The sequence below is a fragment of the Rattus rattus genome, chromosome 7 (assembly GCF_011064425.1).
Source record: "Rattus rattus isolate New Zealand chromosome 7, Rrattus_CSIRO_v1, whole genome shotgun sequence".
Classification (NCBI taxonomy): Eukaryota; Metazoa; Chordata; class Mammalia; order Rodentia; family Muridae; genus Rattus; species Rattus rattus.
Genome location: NC_046160.1, coordinates 37162639 through 37183709, shown reverse-complemented (window position 1 = coordinate 37183709; position 21071 = coordinate 37162639). Strand labels below are relative to the sequence as shown.

The following is a 21071-nucleotide window of genomic DNA, read 5'->3' as shown; positions in this document are numbered from 1 at the left end:
ACTCAAGCAGAATCGGGGCAGGAACCATGGAGAACTGCTGTTTACTGGCTTGTTTCTCATAGCTTGCTCGGCTTGCCTCCTTCCTTTCTTCACACCCTGCCTTCATCTTTCCTTCTTCCTTTCTTTTGGAGCAGGGTTTCACTATGTAGCCTTGGCTAGCTTAAAACTCACTGTGAAACAAGATTAGCTTTGAACTCACAGAGATCCATCTGTCTGCTTCTTCCTCCCAAGTGCTGGGATTAAAGGCATGTGCCACACGCCTTTCTTTCTGACACTACCCAGGACCATCTAGGGCACCACAGCCCAGCATGGGTTCGACACACATCAATCAGTAATCAAGAAAATACCCACCTTGCCTATGGGCATCCTGATAAAGGCAATTAACACCTCAATAAAGGTTTTCACTTCCCATCACTCTATCGAGTGGGTCGAGTTAACAAAAAAACTAATCAGCATACCAGTAGCCATCACCCGCTCCAAAAACAAAGTTCCCTCTAATAATTTCATTTTGATTAATATACGGCTGGCTTAGCTGGCAATCTGGGTCTGACCATTTGGTGACCCCTGTAAGTAGAAATGGTTTTACAAGAGAGGAGACAGAGAATCTGGTCTCTAGCCTTTTCTGTCTACCTTACAGAACATCTTAAACTGGGAGGAGTTATTATTCTGTGTTGCAGTTTGTTGCAGTTTCCTCTCCAAGCATCCAAGCAGATGGCAGGACTGATTTATACTTGTTTGTATTTTTACTGCTTAAGTCAATCTAGATGTTGTAAGAAAAACACTGCAAAGCCAGCTATGGTAGTGCACTCATCCAATCCCAGAATACTGGAGGCCAAGGGTGTAATAGCTTCTCGGATCTCACAGGAAGACTGTAGCTAAAAGACAAGAAAAAACAAAAACAAAAACAAAAAAACCCCCCAAAAAACCAAAACAACAGCAACAAAAACAACAACAGGCAGACCAAAGGTGGGACAAAAGTACAGGAAGAAACCTGGGTTGAGAGGACAAGGCGAGCCTGTGGGGCACAGGTTCTGCATGGACACAGGATATGCAGTTGAAACATCCACGTGGAAGAGGGGAGGGGACCAGAGGAGACACATCAGGTGAGAGGAAGGCTGAAGAGGAATCTGGTAGCTGGTCATAGCAGGGGGCAATGAGGTGCCAGGGAATGAATTCAGATAGAAAGGCAGTCTCTGAACCTTTAGGAGGGAGACCAGTCAAGGCCCCGGCCCCAGCCCCAGGACACATCAGTGGAGATAAGAGCCAGTAGAGAATGAAAGGGCCAAGCGGGAACGGAGTGTTACATGTGACACAAAGCTGCATGGAGTCATTGGTCACCATGGAAGACAGCTGATGTGCACGTGAATGCACATCAAAGCAGAGGGAATTTGACTGCCAGTACACCAGGCGGTCCAGGAAGAGCAGAGCCTGGACCCTGGCCACCCTCACCATGCTACTGTTATGCTTCCAGACATCTACAATACAGACCCAGGTTTGTGCTGTGATCACAGACAAAGATCAAGCCTCAGGCCTTAAAAACTTGAAAATGGAGATACCACTTTTAAAATATTCGCATACTATCTATAAGAGGGATGGGGGTTAATATTATTAATATCCGCGTACAACAGAGACTGAGACAAGGTTCTGCTGCTGAGCATTCTGTCTCCTCTACGTGCCAAGCCAGTCTGGATCAAGTTCAAATGTCATTTCTTACCAGAGGCAGTAGTGCAGCTAGACAACAGGTTTAGTTATAGGTACACACCACTGCGCCTGGCATTTATATGGCTGCTAAAGATCCAAATTTTGGTCCTCATACTTGCACAGCAAGCATCTGCCAACAGAACCATCTCCCTAGCACCCCTGCCCCATCCTTCAAGCTTTTAACTCTGCCCTATTTATAAGGACTAAGTATTCCCAAAATACCTTCCAGTTCTTAAACTAAATAGTAAGTGTTAAAATATTTAATCATTATATTTGATGATTTATAATAAGCAATCAAAAATATAGAAAATATAGAATGTTTCTTCCTAATAAACTATCTTGAAATAAAATAACTGCCAGGTTTGAAAGGTAGGTTAAATGGCATTTCATATAATCTTTATAGCAGCTTACATTTATGTTTCAAACAAAATTGAAAACATATACCTTATTTTGTTTTCTAAATCAAACAGCTTTCAAAACAAGTAATAAAACATTTTCCTTTGATAAGCATGCACATCCATAATGGAACATGCAGGCAACTAAGGATGCAGGGGTTCTTGGCTGTGGAGCCAGGAATTTATAGGAGCCTGGTGTACACAGAGCCTTGAACATCAGGAGCATTCCCACTGGACTATCAACTTCAGGGCTGGGTTCTGAGGTGGGTGCCACAGACCACTTGGATTCCCTCAGGAGTCTGCAGTTATCAAAGGTGTTCACTATGCAGAACTAGCCTGAAATTGAGTCAGAGCTGTTCTTGTCCTGTGTCACTAAACTACTGATAAAGCAGATGCTGAAACAAGTGGGGAAAGAAATACAACTCCATTGAGAGAGAACAAAGGACAGGACTGGGAAAGTGGGAGGAGGATGAGGGCAAACCTACCTGGTCTCCCTAGCATAGGTAAGGGGCGGGGCGCTAAAGTCAGGAACTGTGTTAGTCTCCAGAGAGTCTACATAACCAGGAAAGATGGTATCAGTTAGAAGGGCAAAAGCGAACAAGCAGAGAGAACATCTTGCTGCCTTTTCTGTAGCACAGCCTGCAGGGATGTGTGGGACGGCTATACTGATTTATAAGATGTTCGTACAAATCGCAGGTCAGACCTCCTAAACTTGGCACAAGCCACGTATTAAACTCGCAGTTCTCTGGCTCTACAGGCCTCAAATGAGCCTTGGAGCCGAGTGCAGCTCCTTAGGTTTGATATTAATCTTCCGGTAAATGGTAAGCTTTCGGCCCTGGGGCTTGCTCTCTGCTTTGAAGGAGCAGTAAAAAAAGCAGGTGCCAAGTGAAGACAATGGTGCTGTGGAATATGATTTGGTGCAAGAGTGGCAGGGCAGACCACGGGGTCAGGAAGGAGAGCAGAGGCCAAGTTGCAGCTCAGCACTTGGCCTCGCTAGGCCTCTGTGCACACTGGTCCCTCGTGTGCAGGCAGGCACCTGGGAGAGGGCTTTGGGCCCATTTCATATCTGCCTGTCAAATCTCAGCTACCAAGCTGAGACTCAGAGGCCTTGGGAGGCAGGCTTGTGAGTCAAGATAGCAGCTTCCAACCACCATAGCGCTTCTTGCTCTTGCAGCTCAAAGCCCTCATTACTTACAACAAAAGTAAAACCTCCCACTGTTGGCTACAGTGCAGTTTGGGGTCAAAGTGCTTGGCCAGAATGAGGTGCAAAGCCCTGGTGTGATGCCCAGTGTAGGAAAGGACAGCAAAGGAGCAAACAATCCCAAAACAGTAAACCAAAAAATTATATGTGAAAAAGAGGTCTCCTCAATTTTAAAATAGCCCATACGTGGCCAGCAATAAAATACAACAGAGAAACCAAGGTGGCACACATCTGCAATCCGACTTACTATAGAAGGCCTAGGCAGAAATGGGCAGTAGTGACTCACCCTTTTAATCCCAGCATTGAGGTTGGGGGCAGCAGAGGCAGGAAGATCTCTGTGCGTTTGAGGTCAGCCAAGGTTACACACAGAGAAACCCTGTCTCGAAACTACTACTACACTACCCCCAAAAGAAAGAAAGAATGAAACAAAACCACCACTAACACCCAAAAAGAAAGTAAGAAAAGAAAGGAAAGGAAAGAAAGAAAAGAAATGAAAGGAAAGCAAAGAAGGCTGAGGCAAGAGCTTGAGGCAACATAGGCTACACAGCTCAGGTTCTAGTCCAACCTGGCCAGACGGTGAGATCCTGTCTCAAAAAGAAAAAGGGAGAAATATAGAGGAAATGGCTGCTATGTAGCCTAGGCTGTCCTCTGCTCCTGAATTCTGTAGTCTTCGATATATCCACTGTGCCTGGCTATTTGAGGTGATTTTTTAATTACAGTGTTAGGTATTGAACCCAGTGCCTGTGAATACTAGCTTTAGGTGACTTACTATTTTGGAGTTAATATACCTAAGATTAATTCTATACAATTAGATACAATTTACTTATAAAATACCACATCACCACTCTTGATAGAGCACACTTGTCATCTCCCCACCTTGGAGGCAAAGCCAAGATCAGGAGAGCTCTAGGTTATCCTTGGCTACATAGCAGATCCCTGACCAACCTGGGCTGCATGAGACTTAGTCATACACACAAAAAAGCAAAACTGAAAATTAAAAACATAAAATAAAATCCACATATTTAACAATATAACAGAAAAGACAATGTTTTTAAATATTAACAGCATCTATGGGGGCAGAATATGTATTTTTTTTTCGCCTCATACTTTATAAAATACTGATAATAAGAACATAGATACATTATTTGTGTAATTAAAACATTTGTGCCATTTCTGCAAAAGGTCATTTCACAATGTAAAAAACATCAAAAGGAAAATATTTTTACTATTCACCCATGTTTTCCTGGACAGGAATGACATCAGCATGCACACATGTGTCCTGGTGTCACCCTTGTTTCTTTCCTCTTCCTCATAACCCATATCTAAACTTATTACCAAGTCTGTCTTCCTACCCATTCTCCCCCTGACACACACATACAGTTACAGACCCTTCCCAATCTGGCACTTGCTCTGCTCCATGAGATCCGGCTCCCTGAGCTCTCCACAGGCACTCTCCTGCTGCTCACCCCGCCTCTCCATTTAGTCTACAGACTCAAGCTCCAATCTCCCTTAAGTCACTCTGGGCAGTTTACTGAGTTTCTCACAGGCACCTAGCCCACTCTGCAGGAAGGGTCTCTCCTCCCAGGCACTCTCGGAGTCTTCCTCCTACAGCTCATGGTGCAGACCTGAAGCCATCTTTCTTCCTGTTTTAACCCTGAGAATGGAGCAATGGTAATGTAATATGTACTGTAATACTGCAGGCATCCAGCATGGTGCCTGACACAGCCTATGCAACAAATGCCTATTAAGCCATGGAAACATGCATGGGTGAACTGGCATCCGTGAGGCTGGGAAGTGGAGCATATGACAATACAGAGAACAGCAGCTTCCTGTTTAGACAGCCTTCACTTTATTATCACTCAGAGCCAACAACTACAGAGTGCTGAAGAATCTGCCTCCTAAGACAACAGAAACGCAGTAGCAGGTGGAGGCCGGTGAAAACCAACCCAAGACAGCTGTGCTGCTCCAGCGACGGCTCTCTGAGGGAGGCCGGCAGCAGTGAGCGTCCCCTGCTCTCACATTCCCCTGTCGGTAACACCCGTCACTTGTGCCAGCTCTACAAAAAGGCTGCCTTACTGAATAAGAGAACACATCCCTGTTTTTTTTTTTCCTTCTATAGACTAAAAGGTAAAACATGGAAGTTCCTGGGTAGGACAATTCTTTGAGAATGACAATATGATAATTTAAACTGTATGTCATCACTGATAATCCTGACGATCCAGCTTCTTGAGTGTGCAACTTATTTCTAAAAGATGCAAACTACAGTGAGGTAATGAGAACACTAGACCAGCAGTTCTCAACTTGTGGGTCTCAGCTCCTTTGGGGATTGAAAACCTTTTCACAGGGGTCGCATACCAGATATTTATACTACATAAATATCAGATATTACATTATAACAGTAGCAACATTATAGTTATGAAGTAGCAACAAAAATAATTTTATGGTTGGGGGTCACCACAACATGAGGAACTGTATTAAAGGGTCATAGCATTAGGAAGGTTGAGAGCCACTGCTCTAGACTCTTAGTTTTGATTTTGACTTCTGCTTAGTTCTAGATTCTGAAATACTCCCCAGCAAAACAAACAACAAAGCGCATCTGAAGACTACTAGATTTCAAGCCCACGCTAAACAGCACGAAACAGTTGGCCAGCAGAATACTGAGACAATACTTTACTGGGCCGCAGAGCACCCTAAATTCACAGTGAATCTACAGTGCAGCAAAGTCACACAGAGCCCAGAGGCTGTCAACACTACCAGTTCAAACACAGAAACTCTCTCTCTGTGCCTGCCCCTGCTGACTCTTACCGGAATGTAGTAAATGCCCATCTTGGGGGATTCATTGGCAGTAAGAATCATTCCTAAAAATAATACAATGAACAAGTTAAACAAATGAAGAGAAGTACCCATCTCTACAAAATGTAAAATGCTTGAGTTGCCCTTTTGTCAGTCTTGCCTTTCTAGGCAAGAGACCTCTGCTGTAGGAGCTGCTGACTCCCTGTCTGTGAACTACCCAGGCTTTATGAGCTAAAGCCATGAGCAGGCTCCAGGGAGGCACTCAGCTCTACACTAGGTCTGAGGAGTTTCCAGCTTCATGCATAGGATACACGGTGTGAAAATAAGAGGCTCCCCTCCTGGAATCAGGAGTCAAGGAAGCGAAAGGCCCAACATTGGAATTTCTGCCTTAAACTTCACAGCCAACTGCAGACCAAAATGATTATACGAGTATTATATAGAACTCCCCCAAAGACACCATGTCAGAGTCGGAGAGATGGTTCAGTGGCTAAAAGCACTTGTTGCTCTTGTGAGGAACCAGGTTCAGTTCCCAGAACACACATGATGGTTCACAATGATCTATAACTGCAGCTCCAGGGAAGCTGATGCCCTCTCCTGACCATTATAGGCACCAAAAGTACATGTTGTATACAAAGATACATTCTGGCAAAATATTCACACACATAAAATATTTTTAAGACTCATATGTCACTAAATAGCCCTTAGAGTACCATGATCATTTTAGGGAATCTTGAAAGAATGAACCATTAGAGAAATTAATTTTAGTCTCCATGGCATCCACATTTCAAGAAAGCAAAACCAGGTTGGAGGGCAACTCTATCATTCAACAAAGGAGTTCCTATAACAGAAACCCAGAAATCCATAATTTGTTGACATTTTCTACTTCATGTCAAGTATCAGACAGTTCAATTGCCAGCAAGTATGCCCAAGTGTCCTGAAGCACCTCCAAGGTGGCAAGATACTCTGCAGCCAACGCTCTCATGACAGCAGACAGCATCAGCCAGCATGTCCCGACCCTTAACAAGGTAATGCAGGTCCCTTCATAGGCTTGTACATGATCTCAGCAAGCATGGCTCCTTCAAAATAAACATCACCAGTCCCATGTAATGTGGAGCATAAACTCCATTCAAAATAGATAAAATGAAAAGGCGTCTTCTGTCACCAAATAAACCATTAAGTAGTCTAAATACCACCCAACAAAATGAAAAAGAATCCCACCCTCTACGTGGGATCTGCTGGGTCGCCTTCTTGCTGCTTCTAACGTAATGTCAAAATAGCAAAGTTGACTGCAAGAGCAGCACAAAGGCCACCTGAAACTTAAGACCCTGGAGTTCCTGTAGCCATTTTCTCTAATGAGCAGTAGTGTTTTGTTGAGGAGACTGGCATTATGGACAGCATTTCTACTCAGTTTCTCAAAATGCTATTGCTTAGTGTTCCTGAGACAAAACTGTTCAGAGAAGGAAACGAGCCCAGCAACTGGAGTCAAAGCCTCTCTCCTCTGACGTTAAGTGCTGACAGAGATCTGATAAAGCAGCCCCCCTGGGACACACGCCCACATCAGAACTCATCTGGGTGTATGTCATGGATATGCTCACCAACACTCAAAACACAAAACCAGAAATTGTTTATGGCAGATATGCTTGGGGGAGCTCCCTGCACCATCCGCAACTTGCTACCAAGCTGTGAGATAAAGTACAGAAAATAGAGCTGCTTGTAGCAGCTCAACACAGCAGTGTCAAGAAAGGACAAAACAAAACCACAAGCAGTGTTATCCCAATGTGTGATCGCTTTGATAGCTATTCATCTTTACTGTGGTGTACAAAAGTATCAATCTGCAAAGGGTCAGAAGGTTAAAAGCACAGAGAAAAAGAGGAAGGCAATGGGCTGGTGGCTAGCCAACCTGTCTGAAAAAAAAAACACCACACTAAAACAGAAAGCTTCGATGGCATTCTAAATGGCTCAAGGCAGACATTCTGGGAAGAGAGGCAGCAGGGACACATCTGTCTGACCTTCAGCTTCTCAATGACATGGGGAACAGAAACTCCACTTTGTGAGCACTATATACAAATGTCCCATGGTTGTTCTTCACACCACCGTGCCAGAGGATGCTGCTGGAGACAAGAGCTATGGCATTTCCCACAGTCAAGCTGGTCTCCTGCAGCTCTGTGGTAGGTGAGAAAGCTGAGGGTCATAATGGGTATAACTAAGCCCGAAGTGGGTCTTTCTCAAGTCCAAAGCCCACCTTCTTCCCTTTCTACCAATGGCTCTGGACCTCTGGTCCTGCTGTAGCAGGCAGTGGCAGGACTCACACGTGTATCCTCTTTACATGCTTCCTGTGTCATCGTGTCATACACACTGGGTCCCAGAGCTGTGCTGCCTCTGACAGTGCCCTGACCTGCAGAATGGATGCTCCATGTATGGAAACCACGTAAAGGGCTGGTTGCCTGAGCAGCCAGGTAAGGTTCAGAAGGCAAAATCATTTCTCAATACTCTGAGCTGCCTTGCAAATACAAAAAACATTACTAAACGAGTGTCACGATTAGGTCTGAATTACTCCAAAAATGAGTGTGTGAAAAAGAAGGTGGTTTTACCTTCTCTAAACTAAGATTAAGCACACAGTAATAAAGACACAGCACAGAGTGGAAGGATGATGGGTAAAGCCAGCGCAGAGCACAACCTCTGAGCACAGCAAGGAGCCCAAGCCAACCGGGAGGCCAGCATACACTACAATCGTCTTGTGAAACAACTATTGGCCTGGTTGGCAAACTCCTCTCAGAGGAAAAGGCCATTCCTTTCCAAATCACACATGGTAAAAGATTCCTGAACACACTGAACCAACTTTACCTCTCCACACAGATAATCTGCGGGAATGAGACCTGACATGCAGGGCCTGCAGTCTGGCTTCACGTGTGGCCATGACTTTTTTTTCCCCCCAAAATACAAGGTTTCTCTGTGTAGCCATGGCTGACCTAGAACTAGGTCTGTAAAAATAATTTTTACTTTCCTGGTGTAATTGTCATATTGGAGGCTTACTGTCTTTGTGTACTAACTTAGGCCTAGGCCTGGAAGCTTTTAGCTTCTGTACAATCTAATCTAGGCCTAGAATGTTTTCAGCCCGAGACTTACTGCTGAATAAGCTCACCCTTTCTAGTGGTTTCTGATCTCTGGCTGGTCCTACTCAGCTGCTCTGGCTCAACTCCACCTCAAGCTGACTAGTTTCTTTTAGTTTCTTACTAAACTGCTCTGCGTGGTCCCACACTAACTTTGGCAGTATGTTCTAATCCTCTGTTCTTTTCTGCACCCTCTCTCTTTATTACTGTTCCAGTAAAACTGCCTTCTCTTCTGCCTCTCTCTTAAGTAGGTTCCTTTCCTCCCTCTTCTCACTAGAGTTGGGCACATCCTATTCGATTCATCACTTTGTCTGCCAATCAGTTAGACGTCACTTTCAACTGTGGGTTGTTCTTTCTACAAACTAACTTTACCTTCATTGTTTAGGATTAAAGGTGAGCACTAAGGGCATGTCTGTATTCCAGCCAAGGGGATTAAAGGTGTGAGCTCAGAGTTGAGCCATACTACAACTAGAAAAAGTTCTTTCCAGTAAATATCACACTCTCAGGGTTCATAGTGTGATCAAATATTCTGCAACATACTGCCTCCCAAGTGTTGGGATTGAAAGTACATGCCACCAAACCGGCTTGTCCATGATCCTTGACCTAAACACACTTCACCAAGCAGGTGGACCTCACTAAATTCTATCAAGTTGGGGGATAAATTTAGTCAATCCTTCACTGCTACTTTAGGTTCAGCAAGGGATAGAAAACAAGCTAAGTGACACTAGGAGGAACAACCACACATATTCAAGAGACAGATACTCTACCAGAAGACTGGCCTGACCTTATAAAAGTTAACTCCATGAGGGAGTGGAAATTCTGGATGTGTGTGTGTGTGTGTGTGCCCGTGGGGTGCACTGAGGGGAGAGGAGGAAGTATACTCCAGAGTGAGGTCCGCTTATCACTCTCTGCCATCCTTTTAGACTGTTAGCTTCTCTTAGTTTCTTACTAAACTGCTCTGCTTGGTCTCATACTAACTTTGGCAATATGTTCTAATCTTCTCTCATCTACCAATTCTTTGTTCTCCCCCTTTTTCATCCTCTCCTTCACTGGCCTCACTCAGCTTCTATGTAGTCCAGAATCCATATAAGAGTATTTCAATATCTTAGCACCTTTCCTTCACTAAGTCCCTAAATTCTGCAGAAGTGACCACACACCCATCTGCATAATACATCACAACTCGGGGTTGGGGATTTAGCTCAGTGGTAGAGTGCTTGCCTAGAAAGCGCAAGGCCCTGGGTTTGGTCCCCAGCTCTGAAAAAAAAAAAGAAAAAAGAAAAAAGAAAAAAAAAAAAAAAAAAAAAAAAGACAGCACAACTCTTACAAATAAAATGACAAGGTTTTCCACTGCCTGCCCCTCCTCCCTAAGAGCTTGTAGTCTGAGTCCATTTCAGAAGGTTCTAACCAAGGCCCTGTGTATACCAGGTAGGTAACTAACCCTGATAAACTGCCCAGCTCCTATGACCACTCATGGTGCGAGAAAGACAGAGAGCTGGGCATGCTGTCACCAGCCCACAATCGCAGTACTCAGAAGGATCATGAATTCGAAGCCTGGTTGAGCTAGAAACTGCTTCAGGGAAGCTGCTGGAATATATAGGGAGACTCTAAATAAAACAAAAATAAATAGCAAACAATAAATAAATAAACTCAAAAGCCAGATAGAAAGGATAATTGTGGCCAGCCGCTGACAACAGAGGGTCATAATATGGTAAGTGATAGACTTGCCATTCTCGCTCAGACTCAGTGCAGTGAGTGAGTCTGCTCTTTCCTCCAGGCCCCAGCTACAAGGCCACAGGCTCTGTGTCAGGTTCTACTTGAGCATCAGTGAAGCCTGGTCCTTCGGTACTGCTGTATACAATCCTGGGAAGGGTCTCCATTTGCTCTTCCCCCATTGCTCTAAATGGAATGGCTCCTGCTATTTCCAGTCTCCCATGTCCCCTTGGGTGTTCATATGCACTCTGGCTTCTTCAGTGATCAATCTGTACTCACTTAAGAACATTCTTACCTGCTTACCTAGACACATATGTTATGGTGTACCAGGCGTTGAACTGTGGCAAACAATCACTACCCTTCATAGTCACTGCCTGATACTTAAATGCCAGAAACACACATGTGCTGGCTTGCTCAACTCAGGACACTACTTTTTGAGTACTGCAGTTCTAAGCCAGTCCACTTCCTACCTGTGTGGGGCCTCTGGTGACAGATGGAGCCCAGCTGGTCAGGTGAGGACCTGCACCCACCTGTCCTTTCACTTCGGCCCTCCTATGCCCCTGTTACTCTTCTGATGTTGTCTTCTTGGTGAATCACCTTACCCACAAAGCCACTCTAATCCCATTCAATGACTGCCTTCCACACAAGCCCCTGAAGCATCCCCTGCTTCTCAGACCCACCCCCAACTCTGGCTCATGATTCCCTGTAACGCACTAGAACAGTAGTGTTTGTGTATATGCAGTGGGACATTTCAGATTTTCCTTTATACCCTGTCAGCAGAATTATTTGCATGTGTCTGTCCTCAGAGGACATTGAGAGTCATTCTTTTCTCAGACCCCATTTGGGATCTGCCCTGAAGGTGCTGCTCAATCTTGAAACGTATCGTATAATTTGCTGAACAGTACCTGATGCAGAGTATCCCCAAACCTTCATTACCAGGTGACTCCATCCTCCTTCAAATCTCTAACCTCAATTTCCACATGCCATTACTAATCACATAAAAGAATACACCAAAATAGCATTTCACCTGCCGCCTGCTGCATTTGTTACTAGTTTCTACTAATAGCTAGGCGGGCTGAGCATTGAGTCATAAGAGCGCCCTTTCTGAATCATCCAGACCACTTCCTGTTCTGTCTTCTTCCAAGTAGATGAAAAACGCAAGAACTGTCCTGACCAATCCAAGTGTTATCTTATGAAGCAAATGCAGTTTAAAACTCCAGTGCAGGAGCACGCGTGAGCCTACCTGAGCTGGGATAGAGGCAAACATCATTAAGGTCATGTTCTGGCTCCAACGAAGTAAATATTTTCCCCTAAAACCGTAAGCAAAAAGTGAATTACTGAAATTATCAAAGACAGCTTTTAGCAATGGCACATAGAGAAAATGAAATGGAGACACAATCCAGATAGTGCCACATAGAAGAAAGAACCTAAATGGGAAAACCTTACTAGTCTTGTCAGCATACCAAGTGCTTGTTTTAGAAGGGAAGAAACTGTGGCAGAGCGTTGGCCTGTTCAAAACAGAACAGAAGACTCAGAGTCTCAGAGGTGCCAGTGCACAGCAGAAGGTGTCAGGGTCAAAGGGAGGCTGTGCAGCAGCGCCACCAAAGAGACAATGAAGCACAACCCAGAATCCTGTGAGGCCAGAGCCTCAGTCGCTGTACTGTGTGAGGCTCCAACATTCCACCTTAAGTGCGGGGAGACATCTACTGCACTACTGAAAACTAAGAAGGCCCAGAAGTAGGCAGGAGTGGAAAAACACAAGGAGAAAGAGAAACAAGGAAAGCAGGTCACACAAAGCCAGGTAATCTGTTAGTCAAGAGGAAGCATTTAGTCTTAAGAAACAAAAAGTACCAAAATAAAATTGATTGCTATAATTACAGCGTGATGTCTTCCGATGGGGATGCTGACAAGTTCTGCCAGCTCTTGCAGAAGACTGACACCAGGATGTGGTGCTCCCAGGGCAGAAGTGGGTGGAGCTAAAGATGGCTAAATAACCAGGCAAGATGGTCATTTCAAGGTTGATGAAAATCAGTAGCCAAGTTCTCATTTAACACAGTGAAACTTGCTTAGCTATCTCCCACTGAAGTGGGAAGGAGAGGACAAGGAAAAGAAGAGAACAAGAACTATGACAGCAGGGACCAACAAAGACAAAAGGGGCCATTGGTCCCAGAGGACCACGGCACAGGAAACACAGCAGTAAGGGGTCTGGAAGGACACATCCAAGTGGAACTAGTCTCTGGCTTGGGTAGGATGGGAGCCAGATCAAAGGAACACCTTCTTTACAGTATCTTGGGAGTTCTAAGAAGTAAGAGCCAGTGTGGTAGCACACAATTATAACCCCAGCATTCAGAAAGCAGAGGTATCGCTTTGAGGTGTGCTTGGGTTACAGAGTGAGGTCCAGGTAAGCTTATCTGCACAGTGACATTATCTCTAAATAAATATAGTGTATGTACTTATACAATTAAAAATAATCAATACGTCTACTTATTGCTATTGTTATTGTTGTTGTTATTATTATTATTATTATTATTATTATTATTATTATTATTATTATTATTTTGATCTTACTGTATAGTCTCACTGCATAGTCCTAGTCCTCCTGCCTCGGGCAGCCTAGGTAAGTACACCCTGTACAGATAAAATCTCCCAGGAGCCCTCAAAACCCCTAAACTCAAAGCCTGCAAAGCAGAAAGTTTAACCCCTGCAAGCATCAGGGTAGTGTTTCCAAGAATTTGGGAACGCCTTGAATTGGTCATCTGTGGCTAAGTTGAACAGTACCTGGGAAGGCTACACTTCAAGGAAGGCTATGAACACCAAGCAGAGCAGAGGGATAAAGCAAGGTCACCACTTCCAGAGATTAAAACACAATTCTTAGAAATAAAATCTTGAGAACTTTTATTTTATGTGTATTGGTGTAAGCCTGAACGTATGGCTTTGCAACATGTGTGTGCAGTGCCTGAAAAGGCCAGAAAAGGGTGTCTGATCCTCTGAGAGCAAAGTTACAGAAAGTTGTGAGCTGCCATGTGAGTGCTGAAAATTGAACCTGGGTCCTGAAAGAGCAGTCAAGTGCTCTTAACCACTGAGTCATCTCTCTAGCCCCAAAATGCAATATTAAAATAACAAAAACAAAAGTCAAAGTACTGGCTAGAAAAGCCAGAGTGACAGGTAGCTGGACTGTGCCTGACCTACCAGTGTCCTTACAGCAAACACAACAGCTGCCTATAGAATCCAGCGCCCACTCAAGGCAGTGAGTGTGGAGGGCACAGGCCTTCTGCCCAGTGTCATCTCAGCATTGTTTTTCATTTAACCCTTGAGGCTATAGAATTAATGTATATATTGAAATCAAAATTATTAAGAGTCTGTAAGGCTAAAGAGATAACTCAGCAGTTAAAAGCACTTACTGCTTTTCCAGAGGACCTGAGTTCAGTTCCCACCACCCTGGTTAGGGCAATTCACAAAATGCCTATAAATTCCTGCTCCCAGAAGGTCACCTGAACAATGCAGCAGACACATAAGATACACACATATACATGAATAAAACTTTTTTCATTTTTAAAAGAGAATAAGAGAATTACTGTACTAAATTCATTTTACTAATGTAATAAAGTTACTTTCAGTTCTCTCAAAATGGTTTTGAGAGACGTCTCACCATAGCCCAGGCTAGCCTTGAACTTGAATTGCTTTTCCTACCTCAGTTCATAAGTACTAAGATGACAGGCATGAGCCATTACATCCAGCTAATACTTATATTTTAAAAATGAAAAAACTGAGCCTAGGTAAGGTGGAACACACAGCAAATCTGATGTTATCCTGTGCTACATAAAACACTGTCTTTAAAAAAAATTTGGGTGGGGGAGGTAGAAGGTGTGGCTAAAGAGATGGCTCAGTGGTTAAGAGCACTGGCTGCTATTCCAGAGGTCCTGAGTTCAATTCTCAGCACCCACATGGTGGTTCACAACCATCGTTAATGGGATCTGATGCCCTCTTTTGGTGTGTCTGAGGATAGCTACGGTGTACTCATATACATTAAATAAATAAATAAATCTTTAAAAAAAAAACTTTAAATAAATTCAATTAAAGCAGAAGGCAGATTAAAATCAGCAGTACAGAACTGTGTTACTTTTAAAATAACATTTGAAGTTGAAAGAAAACACTAAAATATTCTTAAGAAAACACTACTTGAAAAAAATGAAACATAGCTAGCTGGCCCTTGAACACAGGCATGTAATACTACCAACTGGGGGACTGAGGCAGGGGTAATCACAAGCTGATGGTCTGCCTAGGATAGAGTGAGCTCAAGGCCAACTTGGGAAATTATTGAAGCCCTTCTCTTGAAATAAAAGTAGAAAGACCACCAAGGATGTAGCCCAGTAGAAAAACACTGGCTAAGTATACACAAGGGCCTGGGTTCAATCCCTAGAACTACCACCAAAGAAAGGTAGACAGACAGACAGACTGACTAGCATACAAAATTGTTTGAGATGGGGACAGGGTATGAACCTGGGACATGCACTGACTCTGGATTGGAGGAAAATCAACAACTCCCAGAACTGCTGGGGAAGTAAGTGAGCTGAAAGGTCCCAGGAAGGAGCCAGCAAGCTGGCTTAGCAGGGGAAAGTGTTTGCTGTGCTGCCTGAATCCAACCCTGGAACCCTCGGTGGAAGAATAATATCCAGGCTGTCCTCTGACCTCCATATAGCACACAGCCATCCTCGTAGGCAGTAGTAATAAAATCAAGATAGTGGTGGCAGGACCAAAGGCTTCAGAGGCAGATTCCCTTTCACAGTGATTTTTCTCTTCATCTAACACATGCTCAATAAAATGTGTGCCAGGGGCCTGGCAACAAGGCTCAGGGGGTAAAAAGCCTAACCACCAGCTTGATGACTTGAGTTCAATCCCTCCTCATGGACAAGTGCACACAAATCAGGATGCTACTTAACTGGAGACAGGCTCGAGTCAGCTTTACCCAAACACAGACATGCTCTGACCTAAGGTGACTGACCTGCTGTTTCCCAGATGGCTACTTAGAACCCCTTTCTCAAGGACCCACAGAAGCCCCAGAAGCACATGGAAAGAGAAGAAGCACTGGGAACAGGCAAGGAAAACAGGGAGCAATTTCAGTAGAAAGTACGTACGGAGTCCTTGTTCCACATTTTGACAATTCTGGAGTCTGCAGACAAAACCAAATCTAGTGAGTCCTGGAAATGAACTGACTTAATGGGCAGTCCATACTGGTGATCCTTAACTAGCAATGGCTTATCTGAGCGAAGATCATATAACAACACCTAAAAGAGAAAAGTTAATTCTAGTCAAACAATTTTCAAACAACACATTTAATACAGAATACTGGGAGGTGGGAGGCAGCTCAGCTACCAGAGTGCTGACCCCATACCCACAAGGTTCATTCCCCAGCCCAGCAAAACCAGCCACAGCAGCACATGCCAGTAGTCTCAGCACTTGGGATATGGAAGCAAGAAAATCAGGAATTCAAAGTCATCCTTGGCAAAATATCAAGAATGAAGTCAATATGGAGTATAGGAGACCCCGCCCCTCCTCACACATAGACATACACATGAAGAAAAAGAAAAAAATAAAAGAGTTGGAATAATGACTGCCACCTACTCCACAACCTTCTATGAACATGACAGCACATTCAGTTAGGGCCCAACACTAAAGTCAGCTCTTGGAACAGTTTGACAACTTTAACCCTAGGAGTAGTTTTTAGGGTCACTAATTTGACAATTAGTGATCTATACTAAGAAAGAAACAGATGTTCCTAAGAATGTTTCACTTGTTATAGCAAATCCGTGGCCTGAGACACAGCAGGTACTGCTACAACAAGTGACCTTGAGTGAGCATAGTGGTGCACACCTTTGGGAGGCGGGGACAGGCAGATCTCTGTGAGTTCAAGGCCAGCTGCTTCTACCCAAAGTTTCAGGCCAGCTATGGTTGTATGTCAAGATCCTGTCTCAAAATAAAAAAAAAGTCTCCTTGCATGCACACATCTTGGAAATATTTAGTGAACACAATTTTTACGTGCAGGATTCCCAGGGTCTTCAAAATATGTACTTAAACCCACTGTGACTCTCCAAGAACAGAGGGCTGGTAGAATTCCAAATTTGGGCCACACACTCTAAAAATGCTATTCAAACCCCTATCATGAATGTCTGAGGACTACCTCAATTCAACTCTAACTCCAAAGGACTAGACTAATCTTCTGAGGTGCTAAAAGGATCTGGTATTCTGGAGTACCCTCTCTACTACAGCCAAAAGAGAAGAGCCTCACTCACTATCCCAGGTGCCTCCAATACATGTCTAGAAAACTGGCTCACATGCTCACAAGTGACATTTACCTGCCCTGTGGATGTTCCAACTGCCATGCTCAAGGCTCCATTAAACTTCAACGCAGAGATGGTGGGTAAGCTGTTTATCCTGAAAGGCAAGAGTTTGTCCTCTGTGACTAAGTAACAGGGTCATCATTTATCTTCACTTCAAATCTAACAAGGAAAATCATATTACCAGCTATTTGTTTACAGTCTGTATCCAAACTTTCATAATAAAAAAGACACTTCCTATACAAATGGAACCCCAAACCCACCTTCATCTTCCATTCTATTCAGACAATAGAACAGTGTTTTCAGGAACTTCTCCAGGATTTGTGTATGTGTGTACTCTGTGTGTGTGTGTGTGTGTGTGTGTGTGTCAACATCAGATATCTGTAATACACATGTGCTTTTGAATAGAATATTCAATGATTTTGGAGCTTGCTAGTCAGGGACCCCTAGGGATCTTCCTGTCTGCGTCTCTCCAGATCTGGGATTAGTGAATATGGTTTGCATGTCCCACAAAAAAGAAGTGGACAACAGTTCTGCTTCTGATCCTTATGGGCCACATGCTATTGGCCCTGAGCCTAGTAAACTAAGTCATGTCTTGCACAGCTAGCACTTTATTGAATGAGCCATCCTCCAAGCCCCAAAACATCCCTATCATTACTCAGAGAAACAATCTACCTTGGGATGTGGGTGGGTATGCTTACTTCTGATGTAAATCAATTTCATGGAAGCAGGAGAGAGAGCTCAGTGATTAAGAACATGTGCTGCTTTTGCGAAGAACTCAAAGTCCCAGCATCCAAGTTAGGTGGCTCACAACAACCTATAACTCCAGCTCCAGGGGATCTGACACCTTTGCTCTCTGCAGGCACCTGCGCTCATGGGCACACACACACACTCATAATCTAAAATTGTTTAAAAAATAAAATAGATCAATTTCATTCATCTAAAATAAAAGACTAAGACCTAAACCTCTATAGTACTGAAGAACAAAAAGTATGGCTACAATTCTAGACTATGCTTCTCCTGCACCAGATAAAAACACTAGTACCAAAGACTGAGATGGAAAAAAAAAAAAAAAGAGAGAGAGAGATTAGATCAGAAGTAGACAAGAGCTGGCCATGCTGATGCGTGCCTGCAATCCCAGCACTCAGGAGGCTGAGGCAGGGCTACACAGTGAGGTCATGTCCCACAAAAAGAAGTGGACAACACTCTGCTTCCGCTCCTTATGGGCCACATGCTACCAGCCCTGAGTCCAGGCCAGACTGATGCCTGGAGCACTATCGAGGCTCTCCTGACACCTACAGCCTTAGCCTGGAGCTGCACTGAGCAGTGGCTGGAAAGGAGGCTGCTGCTCCTCTTCAAAATGAACTTTAGAATAACGTCATACACAGTTATTTTCCTACTCCTCCGAGGCTTATTTCATAATGCAATTTTATCACTGTCTTCAGACAGGTAAAGGAATCCCTTCAATAATTGTACGGTTTATGTTATGAGAACTTTTCTACCGCTTTCTCCTCCTCCTCCTGGGGAATTGCTAATAAATACCAAATTCACTGACTTCTGCACATTATTTCTTAACTAGCCTATGTAACTCTCCTGTTGGTTCTTCCTGGTTTCCAGGCTAGCCTGCTGACTTCCTCAGGCAGACAGTCAATCATGGAAAAGAACAACAGTCTACTCTAGCGACCATTTCTAACTTCTCCACTTTCTAGAATTTACTAAATAACACAAGTGACAGGCTGCAAGGTTTGTAGGAAAACCATAAAACTAAATTAAAAAAAAAAAATACTGGGTCTAGGGAGATGGCTCAGAAGTTAATAACTGGCTGCTCTTTTAGAGGAACAGGATCTGATTTCCCAGAACCCACCCATAACTCCAGTTTCAGAGGACCCAACACCCTCTTCTGGGCTTCACTTATGTGCAGATACAGACATTTATAATTAAAAATAGATCTTTAAAAAAAATAAAATACAATAAAATCACTTGAAACTGAATCAGCGAAAAAAAAACCCAATGATTTTAACATTTTGGTATTTATGCCTCTGGATGTTTTCCCCTGACAATAAACAGACATGGTCATTGTTCTTTTATAAAAAATGTTACAAAAATTAAAAAAACCTCTATAACAACTGTATGTTTTTCTCACTGAAAGGTGTATCTAAAATGTGTATTTATATACCCTTCCCTACATAAACATACTTCTGAAACAGAATTCTCAAATGCTGAACACTGAGTAAGTCACTGATTGAGAGTTTTCTTTTACAAAATACATCAAATTAAAGTACCTAACAAAACATCATTTTCTGTATAAAGAACTCACCAAGTCTCTGGTAAATATAAAGTACTAAGGTAGGGATGGGATGGTGTAATCCCAGCACTTGAGGGAAAAGCATTAGGAACTCAAGCCCAGTCTCAGTCACCCAGTGAGTTTGAGGGCAGCCTGAAGCTTATGCTTTAATATAAAGAGAAAAAAAAATCACTACGTGTTAAGCAATCACATAGCTTTAGTTAATTGCTACCTCTGTTCTAACAACAGTATGGGTGTGGAGTTTGTATGTCTACTATGTACCAGATACTCAGGAGAGCCCCTTAAATCCAGGGGTTACAGCCTGCATGGATAAGGGAGAGCCTAGCTCAAAGAACAAACGGGGGCCAGAGAGGGCTCGGCGGGGCCAGCCATGCTCCCAAGCCTGACAACTTGACCCACAGGTAGAAAGAAAGAAGAGACTTCTCAAGGTTGTGCTCTGACCTCTACATACATGAAGGTGCATGGGTGTGTCCTGCCCATGAAAATCAATCAATTGATCAAACAAACAAATGTAATAAACTGAAAAAAGAGGAGGAAAGAATGGTGAGGACATGCCAGGGAGGAGCCTCAGCTGAGGACAGGGAGACAGTGTCCACTCAATGAGGTGGTAGACACCTACATTTATTTGTATTAGGTTTTCTGTAAAACAATGTAGCATTAACCCCAGAAACTGAGGTTCTAGATGCTTGGGAAATAATCACTGAATTGCAAACACTGGATATACTCCTGGAGGTTCTGGTTGGCCAAATTCTGCTACATAGCATTCTGTTATTCCTTCTGTTTCAGAAACTGCTTAGTATCTTTTGTTACACTAAATATAATTATTTTCAAAATATTTTATCACAACAGATGAAAATCCCTTACCTCTAAAGAACAAAAAAAATTCAGTTCAGAATGTGAATCAATTTTCATTTAGTATTTCAACCAGATATATATATAATGGTACACACCTTTAATGTCAGCATTTAGCAGGCAGAGGAGGGCAATCTCCCAGCTCAAGGCCAGCCTGATCTACACAATGATTTCTAGGATAATCAGGGATACAGAAATACTGTCTCAAAAAAAAAAAAAAAACAACAACAACAACAAAAAACAACAACAACAAAAAACAACAAAAACAAACAAACAAACAAAAAAAAAACCCAAAAAAACAAAAAAAGTACTCCCATATTTCTAAAGACCAAAGTTAGATGGCCTTTTTCTGTCCTTTCCCTCAGATTATGTAGTATCCCATCTCCTACAGTTATTGCACTTCTACTTGAAACAGCCTTAAGATATATGATCAGCGACTCCTACACATCTGTTTGCTTCAGAACAAAACAAAGAATCGTGTGAACATGCAGGAGTGTACCCGGAGGTCAAAGGACAACTCAATGAAGCTGGTTTTCTCCTTCCACCTCTGGGGGCTCCAGAGACTGAACTCAAGTCATCAGGCACACGCCTTTGTTTGATCCAAGCCCTCAGGAGGCAGAAGCAGGTAGATCTTTGTGATTTGAGATCAGCATGGTATACACAGAGTAC

At 43.3% G+C, this 21071-nt stretch overlaps 1 protein-coding gene across 1 annotated transcript in view; it reads right to left on the bottom strand.

Moving 5' to 3' along the window:
* Nol10 (nucleolar protein 10) overlaps window positions 1-21071 on the bottom strand; it is an 82037-nt gene that overhangs the window by 44541 nt on the left and 16425 nt on the right. The window contains exons 10-13 of the mRNA XM_032907508.1: window positions 17264-17342; window positions 16046-16195; window positions 12154-12220; window positions 6103-6155 (exon numbers count right to left, since the gene is read on the bottom strand). Of these exons, the coding sequence (XP_032763399.1) occupies window positions 6103-6155; window positions 12154-12220; window positions 16046-16195; window positions 17264-17342 (349 nt within the window). The remainder of the gene's footprint in view (window positions 1-6102; window positions 6156-12153; window positions 12221-16045; window positions 16196-17263; window positions 17343-21071) is intronic.